This window comes from Antedon bifida, chromosome 11, assembly GCF_963402885.1.
Source record: "Antedon bifida chromosome 11, ecAntBifi1.1, whole genome shotgun sequence".
Lineage (NCBI taxonomy): Eukaryota > Metazoa > Echinodermata > Crinoidea > Comatulida > Antedonidae > Antedon > Antedon bifida.
The window spans coordinates 7,682,049-7,697,901 of NC_136236.1; the positions used below are offsets into that span (position 1 = coordinate 7,682,049).

A 15,853-nucleotide genomic window follows, 5' to 3' on the forward strand; every position below is an offset into this window, starting at 1 on the left:
AAACCCGTAGCTGCCCTTTAAGTATTTAAAACCCGGAGCTGCCTTTTAAGAATTTAAACCCGTAGCTACCCTTTAAGTATTTCAAACACGGAGCTGCCTTTTAAGTTTTTCAAACCCGGAGCTACACCCTTTAAAACCCGGAGCTGCCCTTTAAGTATTTCAAACCCGGAGCTGCCCTTTAAGTATTTCAAACCTGGAGTATAATGATACACTGTTACTACACTCTTTTACAAGGCAGCTGATTTTTCATTACTTCCCTCATGCTTTTGCAACTCTCGAAAGCGACAATATAATTTCATTATGTTCATCGAAACCACGAAACCAATAATAGAAATTGAGATAGCTAAAATTAGCTTTATAGTCAAAGGTGATGGAAACGTTGAACAGATGAGGTCAACATCTTTTAAGGCAAACAACGTGAATTCAATTAACGTATTAGGCGACGAGCAAACAATTTGTCTATCAAGAACCTCTATAATATTTACATTAGTAACATTACTAATACTGTAATAGTAATCTTTCATCCACTCAATGTGACAGTCACAACGCCACGGGTTATTTTCTAGCGTTATTACTTCGTAACCATCTCTAACTACCAAGTTTTCTGTGATACTTTCCAGAACATTTGAATGGAGATGAAGAGTTTTTAGACAAATGCCATCAAATGCTGCTGGATTTACCTCCTGTATGTAGTTGTTACTTAAAATCAACTCCTTTAACGTCGATACGCACTCGAACTGTGACGCGTTGATTACCTGTAATTGGTTATATTCAAGTACCAGCGTTTCTAGACTCGTACCGCAAAAGGCTCCTGTTGAAATGGATGAAATCTGGTTTTTTGATAGATGAACAATAAATAGACTCTCAAGACCACAGAAAGATTCATTTGATAATGATACGAGTTCGTTTGAGTCGAGATTCACGTGACTGACGCTTGTGCCACGTAACCAATATGGCGGCAACGTTCTAATTGAGTTGTTATCTAATATTATGGCGTCCAACCTCGACATGTTTTGTAGAGCAAACTCGTCGATTGTTTTTATTTTGTTATTTTTCAAGTCTAGAACTTTTAAGTATTTAAGATGGTTTAAACAATTGTTTTCAATGTTAGTTATTGAATTGTATGACAGATCTAAATGAATTAAATGTGTATTTTTCACAATATCCTTACACGGAATTTGAAGTAAAGAATTGTTTGAAAGAGATAATACCTCAATCCAAGTGTTCTGTGTAAGTCCGATAATATGTTGTTGGCGAAAACTTTCAGAAAGAAAATTTTCTGATAAGTCTAAATGACGAAGAAATTGTAGATTGTTGCTCCATCCGGGTTCTATTTGAGTAATGAGGTTACCGTTTAAGTAAAGTTCTTCCAGTTTATGAAGATTAACAAACGCACTGCTGTTTATAGTGTGAATCAAGTTGTTTGATAAAAACAGCTTTTGAACTTCTGCAAGACCATCGAACGAAGGAATAGCTTCAATCAGATTCCAAGATAGACTCAAATACTCAATCTGTTCTAAATTATTGAACGTGATATTCTCCCCTAATCTTAGTTGATTTTTGTCTAAAATAAGTTCTTTTAACTGCCTCATCCGACCAATAGTGTTAAAAACTGAATCGGAAAGGAGATTCTCTTTCATATCCAATCGTTTTAGCTTTTGTAATGTTGAGAAATCGTTTTCAATTTCTTCGATGGAACATGACGCTAACTGTAATTTTCGAAGGTGTGTGAGATGAGAAATCCTTTTCGCGTTGAAAACAGTCCAATTCTGATATCGTATATCGAGTTTCCGAGTATCATTCGGAAATAAAAACATCAATGTGTCATTAACGTATTCAACGCACGAGATGTATCGTTGAGAAGCGTCGCATTCACAAGACGGTGGACACGACGCCAACATCATCGTATCTGACACATGAAATGTGCTTAAAATAAAAATAGCAAAGATACACAGAAGGAATATATGCCACGATGATGTCCTTTCAACTTTCAACATCTTAAAAAATAATCTGAAATGAAATAAAACACAGTGTTACGTTATACCTTGTTGGAAGTATTACTACATAAACTCTAGATATATTGCTACGTTGTGGAGAGAGATGGGAAGAGAGTGAACACAAAAATATCTTCCGTCACGTGCTACGCAGACGATAGTTAGCAAGTGTTCTATCCTCACTCGCTCCATGGTAGTTTATATATTTATATTATAACATTCCAAAATTGTTTATATCTCTACCAAGCTACCTTCTTTGTTTTCTACTCTTATTCAGACTCCACCCTGCCTCCTTTTGTTGTATTTATTTTATTCCTGTCCACCCAGGCAGCACTTGCCAGCTCTTATACTATGACGTCTATCCAAATTCCTTCACTTGCACTGATGAAGGGCTAGTGTTGCCCGAAAGCTCTGCTAACTTTTCTGGCTGTTTTACTTATCGTTTTGATTTAGCTTTTCGCTTTTTTTTTGTATCTCCATTGAGATCCAGTCACTGATACCCACAGCATTGTCATTTTTTCAGTAATTTGCCTTTGGATTTATATTATAACATTAATATATTTGTTGACTTTAATTTCTATAGCAAACTCCGCTTTACATGTTAAAGGTACAAAACAAAACGAAAATCAGCGAGACCAAAAATGTGTAAAATATCGGTAGGCCTATTGCAATATCTACCAGATTAATAATGTTGATTAATACTGGGAAGTAGGTCTAGTGATGAGATGCGTTTAATAGCATTAGTAATCGTTCATACATAATTCATTCAGCATTTCCATAATATTGGCAACTAGCAGTAGGTTAGTTTCTTCAGCATTAAACCGCTAGATTGTGCCGATCCAGTCAAGGACTTCGATAATTTCATTTTTATAAGCTGTTAATTAAGACAACAAGTGTGAAACGTTTTAATGTCGAACCTAAATTGCAATGGACAATTATTAGGGAGGTTTCGCAACCTTACGAATACGAAAACGGATACGTGACACATTTGTGAAACTTTTGAGCTGATCCCCAATTCATATTCGTAAAGCGTATTCGTGTTGACGAATATCACCAGTCATATTATTCGTAACTACAAAACGAGTATAGTTTTTGATCTATTTTGCACATTCTGAATTGGAATCAGGAACGATTCATGATTATAATATAATTATAGATTTATTGAAAGTAATTTACTAAAGTAATTTACTAAAATGCTCGGTCAATTTTGATAAATAGCAGTTTTTAAAGTCCTCACTCGCTTTGATGTTACGCTAGGCCTAGGCAGCCAAGCACCAAGCAACACGTGCACGCGCTTCGCTCAAATTTACCGCAGTCATATTTTGGACGGCGCCCTCAATATTTCGTTGCCATGCGAAACAGATTTTTACTGGCTTACGAATACGTGTGCGTGACGTATCCGTTTTCGTTATCGTATTCGTAAGATTGCGAAACCTCTCTATTGATTGGGTATAGTTTGTTGGATTGAAAGAATTGCATGACATTATATAAACTGGATGTATGGGAGACATGGCGTCTTGATTGGTCAAATTACTCGCGTTAGGCGTACGTCATTGTGTTGCGCCCTAGTGGGAAACAAGCTGTACATTTGGTTCTTATTTGGACGCAACGCAATGACGTAAGTGCAACGTAAAGCGTGGTTCCCACTAGCGACGCAACGCAAGGACGTAACGCAACGTGAATTGACCAATCACAAGCGATGGCTTATTCGATTGTGATTGCTAACTGTCTATAACTTCGCTTGTCATTGGTTAAAACGCTTGCGTTGCGTTTACGTCCTTGCGTTACGTTCTAGTGGGAACCAAGCTTAAGTGAACTGACTAATCAGAGGCGATAAATCAGATGCTCAATCGCGTTGTGATTTGTAAAATTACTTTCGCCGCGCTTACGTTCTTACGTTGCGCCCTATAGCGAGACAAAATATTTTTATGTGATTCATCGCTTCTTGTGCAACGTGAAGTAATAATGGAGATGTTACGGCGACTAATCACGTATGTATCGGCACACGATACGGAAAAGACGAATTCGCATTTTCATTATAAGTGAAAATTCATCTGTTGAATAACGAATGACGTATTTTGTAAGAATCAAAAATAAAAATTTTAAATAAATATAAACTCATACAGTGTACATACGAATGGGCGTTTGAAATTGGTTAGCAGATTGATGGATATATATACAATTGACGTACAACATGCTTTATTAAGATGTCAGAACCGCAGCCAAAATTACATTCGATTTTATGAAATTAAAAGATTGATCATAATTCAAAACTCATATTCAATGACATTTAACACAGGTGCTTCATTAACTTGGCACATGTGCACTACAAATTAAACTCATATTGACTATTTACTGTAACCATGGAATCTGAAAATGTGAGACTTTTAATAAAGAAACTAATATAAATATACACGGCTTATGTACGACAATAGCATCAAGACATTCAGCGTGTGCTAGCTAGGCCGTAAACGCGTTATTTGACGGCTTTTTAATAGGACCTAGATCCATTCAGTGGTGAATGTAACGCGGCTATAGACAGTAATGGAATTCAAATTCAACTGGAATTATCTCTTCTATTCTTTTGAAGGAATAAGAAATACGCGGGTGAGAATATAATATGACGTCATCATACGCAGTGGGTTGTCTTCCGTGATGTCATAAACACTTGAAGGAAGAGGAAATACGCGGGTGCGAATATAATATGATGTCATCATGCGTAGTGGGTTGTCTGCTGTGATGTCATAAATAAAATGCGTCATTAGAAATGGTTTCAAGTTCGTGATGCTCGTCAGGCATTTTGGTGTCTAGAACATCATTTTAATTTAAAAACATGAAGCAAGTATCATACAATAAACACTGTTATTCATTAAATATAATTGCACAATGTTATCATATTCCCGTTGCATATAAATTGAGGCAAAGTGCAAATTATTATTTTTTATCTGAATTCTTTCGAACAGAATTAGAATTTCATATCAGTTAAAATAATTCAATGATTTAAAAAAATACATGAATAAATCTAAAATCTGTACATACATAATTAAAATATTGGTAACCTACATTTGGAGAATATTATATAATGTATGCAGGTGAGCAGCTGCGTTGGCCTATGTAATCAATGTCACGTATTATCACATCCTGTAACGATGCTGCTTAGTTTTCCTCTTTTTTTGGACAATGTTCTATTAATTTACTTAGATGCGAATTTAACAAAACAAAAATAACAATTTAAAAACAAAGGCAGAGTCCTATAATTAAATAGCACATTATGAAATCAAATTTTGTCTATGATTATGATGGTGATTATGTATATTTTATATGCAAATGACAATAAATGGAAGTAATTTTTCACTGATGAATGAATAAATAAATGAATGAATGATGACGATGATGATAATGATAATGATAATGGTGATGATGGTGGTGTGATGATGATGGTAAAGATGATTATGACACTGATGATGATGGTGATGATGGTGGTGGTGATGATGATGATGATGGTAAATATGATGATGACGCTGATGATGATGGTGATGATGGTGGTGGTGATGATGATGATGGTAAAGATGATGACGCTGATGATGATGGTGATGATGGTAATGATCGTGAAGATGATGAGGATGGTGATGATGATGATGATGGTAATGATGATGATGATGATGATGGTAATGATGATGATGATGATGACGATGATGATGATAATGATGGTGATGATGATGATGATGATGAGGATGAAGATGGTGATGATGATGAAGATGGTGATGATGATGATGATGGTGATGATGGTGATGATGGTGATGAAGATGGTTGTTGATGTTGGTAATGATGGTAATGATGATGATGGTAATGATGGTGATGATGATGAAGATGGTGATGATGATGATGGTGATGATGATGATGATGGTGATGATGGTGATAATGATGATGGTGATGATGATGATGATGGTGATGATGATGATGATGGTGATGATGGTGATGATGATGATGATGGTGATGATGACGATGGTAATGATGATGATGATGGTAATGATGATAGTAATGATGATGATGATGGTAATGATGATGATAATGATGATGATGATGGTAATGATGATGATGGTAATGATGATAATGATGATGGTGATGATGATGGTAATGATGATGATGGTAATGATGATGATGGTAATGATGATGATGATAATGATGATGGTGATGATGGTGATGATGATGATGGTGATGATGATGATGATGGTGATGATGATGATGATGATGATGATGATGGTGATGGTAATGATGATGATGATGGTTGTTGATGATGATGATGGTAATGATGATGATAATGATGATGGTGATGATTATGTTGATGATGATGGTAATGATGATGATGATGATGATGAAGAAGCGAAGCAACAATAAATCAACAAACCGTTACTTTACTGAATCATTGGAATCTAACAGCTTGAAACGAACAAATATAATTTATCAACCTCACATCGACTGATGAAATGAAGATTCTCCTCGCTACAGTGACAAGATAAACATTTGACATTACTTCTGAAAAATCACAATCTAGGCCTACACATCCCAAGGTACTGTAGCAACACGTAGTATATTTGTCTCCATGAACATATTCGTTCAGTAGGCCTATAACTGATTTGATATCAATGTGGTACGTAGGCCTACGGTACAAGCAGCGTGTCGTGTTGATACACGGTATTACAAATTAAAAGTGTTCAGTTCAATGGTAGTGGCTAAAAATAAGCTATTCCAATTACATGTCTAGAGGGCGGTATTTATATTTCTGCACGTGTACATATCCTCAAAATAAGGTATAAAATACAGTATGTATTTTATACCGTATTTAAAGTACCCCGTTTGTGTGTATTGTCTTGTTAAAATTCATCATTTTTACGCAATCTGCCTTTCGATACCTTAAAATGGGGACAAGTTATTCCTTCTTTGCTCGCATTATAATGTGTTGTAGCCCTACCACCAGGGAGGTATACCTCCCTGCTTTCACAGTCTCTTTTTGTTTTTTATTGTCTTGTTTCAACGACAAAGTTCGTACTTGCTCTACATTTTTGCAAAATTACCTTTCTAAATCTGGATTTCCTGTTTTTCCTCCTTAATTTTCACAAAATGTCTGTTTCCCCAACAGATTAATTTCAAATGTCGTGATGTTGTTCCTTACTTTCATCCCCTATAGGCTATCCATGTGTAAACAGCTTGCAGAAAATCAAAATATACGGTATTTTTTTATTAGCAGCAGAAAAGGGTACACAACATACGGTATAAATTTATAAATATATATATATAAATCAATTTTAAAAATCCCCTATTATGGACAAACAACAGCGCCCTCAGCCCCTATTATGGACAGAAAAAGCCCCTATTGTGGACGGATTTCACCAACCCTTTGGTAAAAATGCGAGAGAGATTTGGACGAACACCATGTTTTTTCACTACAAAAATTTATTTAAATCAATACATTACAATTTAATCATAATTTCACAGAAAACAGAATTTTATCGTTAAATGTCTTATTTGTTAATATCTATATTGTTTAAATTTGTATATAATATTTATATGTTAATTTGAATTATCCTCTTACAAGTTATTATAATTGACAGTAGCTTGATCATTGATTAAAGTTGTTATTTTATAGCAATGCGCTTCTAGTTAACAGACTTTTGGGACTTCAAACATGTATATGAACTCAGGAATATTTAGGCCTAGATGTTTTACAAGAGGAGCGTTGTTGGATGTTCGTCAACCGCTTCTTTATTTACTTCCATTTGCATTTCATTTGTAAACTCTATTTCATTAGTAGGCTTGTGATTTCGTCTAAAAGAAAAAAACAGTTATAATATTGAGTTATTTTATTTTAACGTACATCTTTAACAATTAAGGGTCATTGAACTTAATACGCGTAATTCTTGCGTGTTTATGAGAAATTAATATTACAGCTATATTACAACAGTTGTTTAGTCAATGAGGGCGTATCAATTTGATCTCTGTTGCGCGTGCGTACAACCGAGGACCAGTGCTGTTCCGCCGTACCACGCCGAGAATGTTAAAGAGTCGCTATCCAATGACCCAGTGGTCTAATGGTTAGGGCAACTGCATATCAAGCAGACGGTCTAAGTTCGAGTCTCGGTTGGGGCGACTTTTTCTCATTCTCACAGATTTCCTTATCTTTATCGTTTCAAATTATATATATATATATATATATATATAAATCCAAAGGCAAATTACTGAAAAAATGACAATGCTGTGGGTATCAGTGGCTGGATCTCAATGAAGATACAAAAAAAAATGAAAAGCTAAATCAAAACGATAAAGTAAACAGCCAGAAAAGTTAGCAGAGCTTTCGGGCAACACTAGCCCTTCATCAGTGCAAGTGAGGGAATTTGGATAAAGTCATAGCATAAGAGTTGGCAAGTGCTACCTGGGTGGACAGGATATATATATATATAGGTATAGCAGCAGCAGACGTTATTTACGCGGTGGATGCTGATAGACTACTGACCATTAGTAGTAAAAACGTTGGAGTCAATTAATACTTTAATGAAGTTTACATAGTTACCTTGTAAGTTTAATGATTATACCTATCAGGATTAGAACTGTAATTACTAGGCCTACCACTACCACTATCAAGTAAATTTGGCCACTTGAATTCTCAATTGTACCTTAAAAATAGGAAAAAATTATAAGTTCAATTGCTTTATATAAAATCAATATGTGTACAAAACTAGAATTAAAACGAGGAAGAAAACAAAACGAGGAATAAAACAATTAGGTATTGTCTCTTTTTTTTACATCAGAACTTACACCCTCTCCTCTGGGTGTATCTACAATTAAATCACATAATTCTTTTCTTTTTTTTCCAAATGTACAATCATGTTATTACCTTTACTTCTTGGGTGTGCTTCGGCTTCTCTAAGGTTATTATTGCATATGACGTTGACACCTAATATCAAAAAGTTAAAATAAATTAAAAAAATATTTAACCAACATGCGAATTATTTATTAAAATTAAAGCCTATGACAGCTCTGCAAATTGACTTAAAACAAGCATTAAACAAACAGAAAGAAATATCGCGTTGAAATTGGTAATAGACGAGAGGCAATAATTATTTTGGCTGAGACTGATATTCATTTTTTTTATTTTTCAATAATTGGTGATTTATGAAAACAAATTCTATAGCCTACTTGTATAATTGTTTGTTCCACATGTCATTCCACTAAATCCATCAGTACAAATGCAAGAAAACAACCCATCGTCTGATGTTTTAATTTTCCCCCCATTTTGGCACTCATTGTATGATTTTACGTCTGTAAACAATGAATTCAAGAAGATTAGTATTCATATTCACCTACCCCTGCCGAATTCAGCCTTAGTAGCAGATAGCCAAGTTACATTCCCCAGATGGTTTGTGCATCGCATGCCTGCGTCTAGTAGGCAGTAGTAAATAACTGCTGTTACTAATGCGCATGTGCAATCAATAATTAGCTACAAGAAAACTTTCCACATTGTACTGTACATTGTTATAGAAAAAAACTGCTATACTAACTTGACACTGTTATTTTGAATGAGCATTTGTTCGAACGTCCAACCATATCCGTAGCCGTGTATTCCACATTGATTGTTTTTCCTAAATTTCCATTTGGTATTTCAATTACTTCACCAGGTGAATGAGAGTTACTGGTACTGGAGAAACAAGAGGAATCGTCTGTCCACACTGGATGTTGCCAAAACACATTTACTCTTCTTTCATTTGGTTTGGTGAGAAGATAAATATCTTGTGGACAAGTTGACCCGTATGAAGGTGGTTCTTGATCTTCAAAATTACCTAAAATTGACAAAAAGGTTTTAAAATATCGTGCAGATTGGAAGCTTGTTAATTGTTTGAAGGTAGTTTCTAGTTTACTTATGTGTGAAAGAATGGTTCAATTTTTTTTGTTTTCCATACGAATAGGCTTGAAGAAAATTCCATAAGGCGGAATTCTATAGTTTTCCATCGAAATAGTAGTAGTATATATCCGCTTACTTATTTCACACACGTATGCAAAAGTCATGCTACAAGGAACATCATTCCATTTGTCTGAATGTGTATAATCAAGTTCTACACAGTCTTCACCGTGTCCATAATTATTTGGTTCACCGGCTCCAAAATCTGTAAAAACACAAGATCATCAAAGTATACTGTAACAGAACAGTTATGTATGTGCATCGTAGTTTTATAATTCAAACAATGATGTGGAGTATTTTAGAAATACTCTAGAAAATAAGATAATGTAACTTAGTTGTTAATTGGTCATTTGTGTTTTTATTTGAAGTATCTAGTGTTTACATGTAAAACCTTAATTGATCATCTATACATTCTCTTCTTTCTTTACTTCTCGACAGTATATAATCATGACAATTACACCTGATACAACGTTCACACATGAATGTCGTTCATGAAATCTCTTAAATACAGCAAAACTGATCATGATGCAAAAATGTGTTGCCCAAAACGACGCCAAATACCTACTTTTATATTGACTGCATTCTTTCGAGACCCATTGAAAATTCGTCTCATTCTGTACATCCGATATACCTAGCCATAGATCGCTTCTCGTAGGATTGTTGGTGTACAGAAAGTCATTTTCTGCTTTGTTTCTGACCACCACCAAGTCTGCGCCTAGTTCTAAACAGTTTGATCTAGCTTCTGACCAAGACCGTTTCGTTGCCTCAAATTTGTAACAGCTATCTTGGAACGACACCCAGCCGTCTTGACAGGAAGATACTGTAAGGAATAAAGAATTTATAAAAAGAAAAAAAAAACAGCATAAAATAACATATTTTATAACACAACATTGTTTATTGTATCGTGTGCGTATTTTTCTATACCCAAACATGCGTAGACATTTTTATAGAGAGAAAAACGTCGAAAGTCCTCCCAAAATTGGTTACATAGTCGATGATCCATAGCTTATATTTATTACATAGACTTTTAGACTTGCATCTTTTACCGTAATCTATACCCTAGTTGTGTATTGAATCAGAAATATGATCGTCATGGGCTTTGGTAAAGAACAAAGCACCTAATAAGTATAACTGTAGAAATTGCAGTGCATATTAAAGAAAACACCAGATATGTAGATATAACCATGGCGCATGAGCGATCGATATTATTTCAGTATTAGGCCTATCTGTGATAGGTACCAAGTAGCCTTATTGTCATTTTCCTTCCGATTAGAAATCGACTGAAGTCAGCTTATTTGAAATAGTAGAATCCTTATATTTCATAGCATTGTATTCTATGTAATCGACATATTAACCGAAGTCTTTAAAAATCCTGTATTATTGCAATACATTTTCTATGTAGAGAATGTAATTTTACATCTTTAGTAAGTCAAACTACCTAATAAGAAGTTGGTTGACTCACCACTATTGCAAAATAATTTGTCTAACTGCATTTCATTATATAGGGCTTACATGTGATGTTATATTACCAAATATTCCTATGATACTTCGGAAATACATAGGCCTATAGTAGATAGATTTTAGATTTCAGTTTGTAAAATTGATTTGCCCATACGAACAGATTTCTATTTAACCTACCGGTGGTATTTGTTGTTGCGCATGTCTGTCCACGAAATCCGTCTGGACAAGTGCAATAAACCAGTCCGTCGTCTGATGTAATTATCCCGCCATTTTGGCACTTGGTATACAATTCTACTTCTGTAAAACCTATGTTTAAAAAAAGATTAGTACATTGCTATGGTAAACTAAGGTAGTGTTGTTCAATATGCCTATACATAGATCAATAAAAAACCTTGTGCTAGAATAGAATAACTCCTGCTCGTGCCGATTGGTCATTATGGAAATGGTTTGATTACATGTAGTTTAAAGCCTTGCCAGGAAAATTCCAGTCATTTTAATGGCCCATAGATGATTTGTAACGGAAAAACGTAGACCTACAAATTTTCTTTCTTACAGTATAGTACTGTATATGTTTAACACTACTAACTTGATATTGTTATTTTGAATGAGCATTTGCTTGAACGTCCAGCCATATCCGTGGCAGTGTACTCAATATTGATTGTTTTTCCTAAAACTCCAATTGGCATGTCAATTACTTCACCAGGAGAATGAGAGTTACTGGTACTGGATACACAAGAGGAATCGTCTGTCCACACTGGAGGTTGCCAAAACACATTTACTCTTCTCTCATTTGGTTTGATGAGAAGATGGATATCTTGTGGACAAGTTGACCCGTATGAAGGTGGTTCCCTATCTTGAAAATAACCTGAAATTTATTAAAGGTAGACAGAGTTTAAATATGTATTAAAAAAATAAAAGTTTTATTAGGCCATTTTGTAGTTTAAGTTATTCACTTTCATCAGTGTCACTATAATTTGTAGTTAAACAATGTACAATTGAAATGTCTTATCAACAGAAACAGTTTTACAAAATATTTCTTCAAGGGAAAATATTTTGTTTAGAATGATAAAATACATTTTACACGCAGAGGAGCCAACAAACGACGAAAACAGAATTCTGCAAGTGTATGCCCAAATAGTAGTTACCGGTATATTGTCCCCTAAGAAAATAATTTGTGCACAATTTTTGGTTGAATATGGCATTTTAATGTCGCATAACAGTTATCCATTTTGACCAAAAATGAAAAAAAGAAATTTATTTATCTGAAAAAAATTGTAATTTAAAGCAACTGTCGTAAATTTGGCTGCCAGCCTATGGGTTTTTGATTGAATTTAACCATTTATTTTTTCATTTTTATAAGTGAAAACATTGTTTTCCCCATTTTTCTACTGAAGAGATTAACGTTATTAAAACTACAAAAGAACCCATTCAAAGTCTTATTTAATTAATCTTCATTTTTCATATTTTTGGGGGACAATACATCTTTAATAGTTGATATCTCCGCTTACTTATTTCACACACATATGCGTTTAACCTATAACAAGGGCCATCATTCCATGTGTCTGTTGATTTCGTATAATCAACCTCAACACAGTCTTCACCTTCACCGGGTTTATGATTATTTGGTTCCCCTTTACCGAAATCTGTATAAATAACAAAAGAAATTATTTAGCAAATAACCTATAATACACAAATCCCATTTTACTTAAGCCTACTACAGAACTACCTTAAAAAGTGATAGGCATATGACAAGTAAATTACAAGAAAACTGAATGAGAATTTAATTTATTATGTCATCTAAAACATTGAATGGGATAACTCGAATTACTCCCGTTTTTTCATCCCGATTTTAAACCCACTAATAATAAACGCGTTTACACAAAACGTTTTTTTTTTTTGCGCTGCTACTTTAAACAGTTTGAAAAATAAGAGTATAGGTTCTAAACATGTCTAAAAATATATTTTAATAGATATTTCCTGGTCTTTACGTACTTCTATATTGACTGCATTCTGTCGATACCCATGTGAAATCAGTCTCGCTCTCTATATCTGATAAGCCTATCCATAGATCGCCAGTTGTAGGATTGTTTGCATAAATAAATTCATTTTCCTCTTGGTTCTTGACCACCACTAAGTATGCACCTAGTGCTGTACAGTTTGATCTAGCGTCTGACCAAGACCGCTTTGTTGCTTCAAATTTGTAACAGCTATCTTGGAACGACACCCAGCCTTCTTGACAAGAAGATACTGTAATGATTAAAGTATTTAGAAAGAAAACACGTTATTAGATTTATATAAGGTACTTTAGTTCGAATAAGTTCTTCAGAAAACTAATAGTATTGTACAACTCAAAGACTCCGGCGCTGTTTTCTCTTACGCGAATAATATAATTAGAAACATGATTATATTACAAGTCTAGTAGCAGCATTTTGTGATAGGCCTAATTGTGCCAAAACTAATATAACGTTCACTTGCATTAGTTATACGTTTACATACGTTATATGTTTATACGTGCTTAAATTTTAAAGCTGACCTTGATGAACTATTTATTTTGTAGCTGAAAAAATATCTGTGAAACTCCTAACTTCGTCAGTGATGACGTCAGTAAGTAGGCCTATATATAACTAACACCTGAGAGAATGTTATTTTGTTGTGTTTTCAGAAATTCTTAAAATGGATTACAACTACAATACGATTACAATATTCGTCTCCTCGTCATGAGATAATAGACAAAATAAGTAAGAATATGCATAGTTTCCCAGCTACCTACCTTTGCCAATTGCTGTGCTTATAAATAAGAACATCAGGGTTGTGGATGTGGTCATGGTGCTGCTGTATCCAACAATGTGAATATTTCCCGGTGTGTCTAATATAATATATTATCCCAGAAAGGGACTGTTTCAAAGAAGCTGACGTCCGTCGGTTTCAATCAAAACCGGAAGGAAAACGACAATAATGCTACTTGTATATTTAAGTATTGTAGAATGTGTATGATATGTTGTTCCAAGTAGCATTATTGTCGTTTTCCGAGTAAAGCGCAGAATTGTCTGTTTTGGGTTTGTATCTGCTTTTGTGTGTGTTAAGACATTAGTGCGTTTTCCTTCCGCGGTTTTGATTGAAACCGACGGACGTCACCTTATTTGAAACGGTACAATCATTATTCCCTGGGGAATTGTGTTAAATTTTGGCCTAGCATAACCCCAATCAGAATAACATGTATTGTTAATGCGGAGCTTATGTCTATTATGATTATGTACTCGAGCTATTCAACCGGTTTTCAGCTATTACAAACAATTATCATTGGAGGAGATAGGAAAATGTGAAACATCCTTGTATTATTGTGTGCGGGTATTTTTCAAGATGGACATCCATTAGACAGTGTATGCCACGATCGGAAAACACCCTTATTTGGGGCAAATCGTTGCCTAAATTCGTTTAAATTGTCAATAACTAATTATCTAACTCAATTTAATTAGTAAACAGGGTTACATAAGGTGTTTAAAATCAGTACCGAAAGTACGAACCAACTTTATATACCATCGAGTAAAAATTCTAGAAGTAAAGCGCGATTTACCGAATTTTGCCTTTACTTAAATTTATATATACATTTAAGTAATGTAGACTTTGTATGATTTGTTATAAATAGCATTATTGTCGTTTTCCTTCCGGTTTTGATTGAAACCGACGGAAGTCAGCTTATTTGAAACGGTACAATCATTATCCCTGGGGAATCGTGTTACATTTTGATCTAGCATAACCCCAAACAGAATAACATGCATTGTTAATGCGGAGCCAATGTCTATGTTTATACAATAATGTTGCACGTATAGTTAAAATTACAATATAGTCGAATTTATATAGGAAAAAGCAAGGAAGAGTAAAATTACATTTCAACAATGGCAGCGTGTTAATAGTATTATTAAAGTTTTATGAGAAAGCTTGAAACGAACAAATATAATTTATCAACCTCATATCGACTGACGCAATAAAGATGTTCCTCGACACAGTGACAAGATAAACATTTCACATTACTTCTGAAAAATCACAATCTAGGCCTACACATCCCAAGGTACTGTATGAATACAAGTATTGTCTTCATGAACATTCTCTCAATAGGCCTATAACTGATTTGATATCAATGTGGTACGTAGACCTACGGTACAAGCAGCGTGTCGTGTCGATAACGGTATTACGAATCAAAAGTGTTCAGTTCAATGGTACTGGCTAAAAAATAATTTATAAGCTAAAGCCAATTAAATGTCTAGAGGGCGATATTTATATCTCTGTGACTTATAGGAAAAACGCTTTCTCTCGTTTTATTTTTAAGGTTACTGTATACTAATTAGAAAGAGGGCGTCCTGACATCCCCTGTTCTACTACTAGAACATAAATCTAGGATCAACTCAGATAAGATATATCTGAGTTTTCTAGAGCTCTAGATTTC

The 15,853-nt window shown here is 34.5% G+C and overlaps 2 protein-coding genes across 2 annotated transcripts; both read right to left on the reverse strand.

Moving 5' to 3' along the window:
• Window positions 1-227: 227 nt before the first annotated feature.
• LOC144856246 (uncharacterized) lies at window positions 228-1,997 on the reverse strand. Its single transcript, XM_078714195.1, has one exon. The coding sequence runs from the start codon at window positions 1,995-1,997 to the stop codon at window positions 228-230; it is 1,770 nt and encodes a 589-aa protein (XP_078570321.1).
• Window positions 1,998-7,436: 5,439 nt separating this feature from the next.
• LOC144855452 (macrophage mannose receptor 1-like) lies at window positions 7,437-14,464 on the reverse strand. Its single transcript, XM_078713316.1, has 12 exons — window positions 14,180-14,464; window positions 13,402-13,656; window positions 12,918-13,052; window positions 11,996-12,274; window positions 11,587-11,715; window positions 10,514-10,768; window positions 10,028-10,153; window positions 9,551-9,829; window positions 9,189-9,311; window positions 8,887-8,946; window positions 8,563-8,665; window positions 7,437-7,820 (listed from the first exon to the last, which is right to left on the reverse strand). The coding sequence occupies exons 1-12, from the start codon at window positions 14,232-14,234 to the stop codon at window positions 7,718-7,720; spliced, it is 1,902 nt and encodes a 633-aa protein (XP_078569442.1). The 5' UTR covers window positions 14,235-14,464; the 3' UTR covers window positions 7,437-7,717.
• Window positions 14,465-15,853: the final 1,389 nt, after the last annotated feature.

Coding starts and splice junctions, on each gene's coding strand:
- LOC144856246 (XM_078714195.1), bottom strand. CDS start 1,997: ATGTTGAAAGTTGAAAGGACATCATCGTGGCATATATTCCTTCTGTGT.
- LOC144855452 (XM_078713316.1), bottom strand. CDS start 14,234: ATGACCACATCCACAACCCTGATGTTCTTATTTATAAGCACAGCAATT. Junction 9,312..9,550: donor ATTCAAAATAACAGTGTCAA/GTTAGTATAGCA, acceptor CATTGTTTACAG/ACGTAAAATCATACAATGAG. Junction 7,821..8,562: donor ATAATCATTAAACTTACAAG/GTAACTATGTAA, acceptor TTTTTCTTTTAG/ACGAAATCACAAGCCTACTA.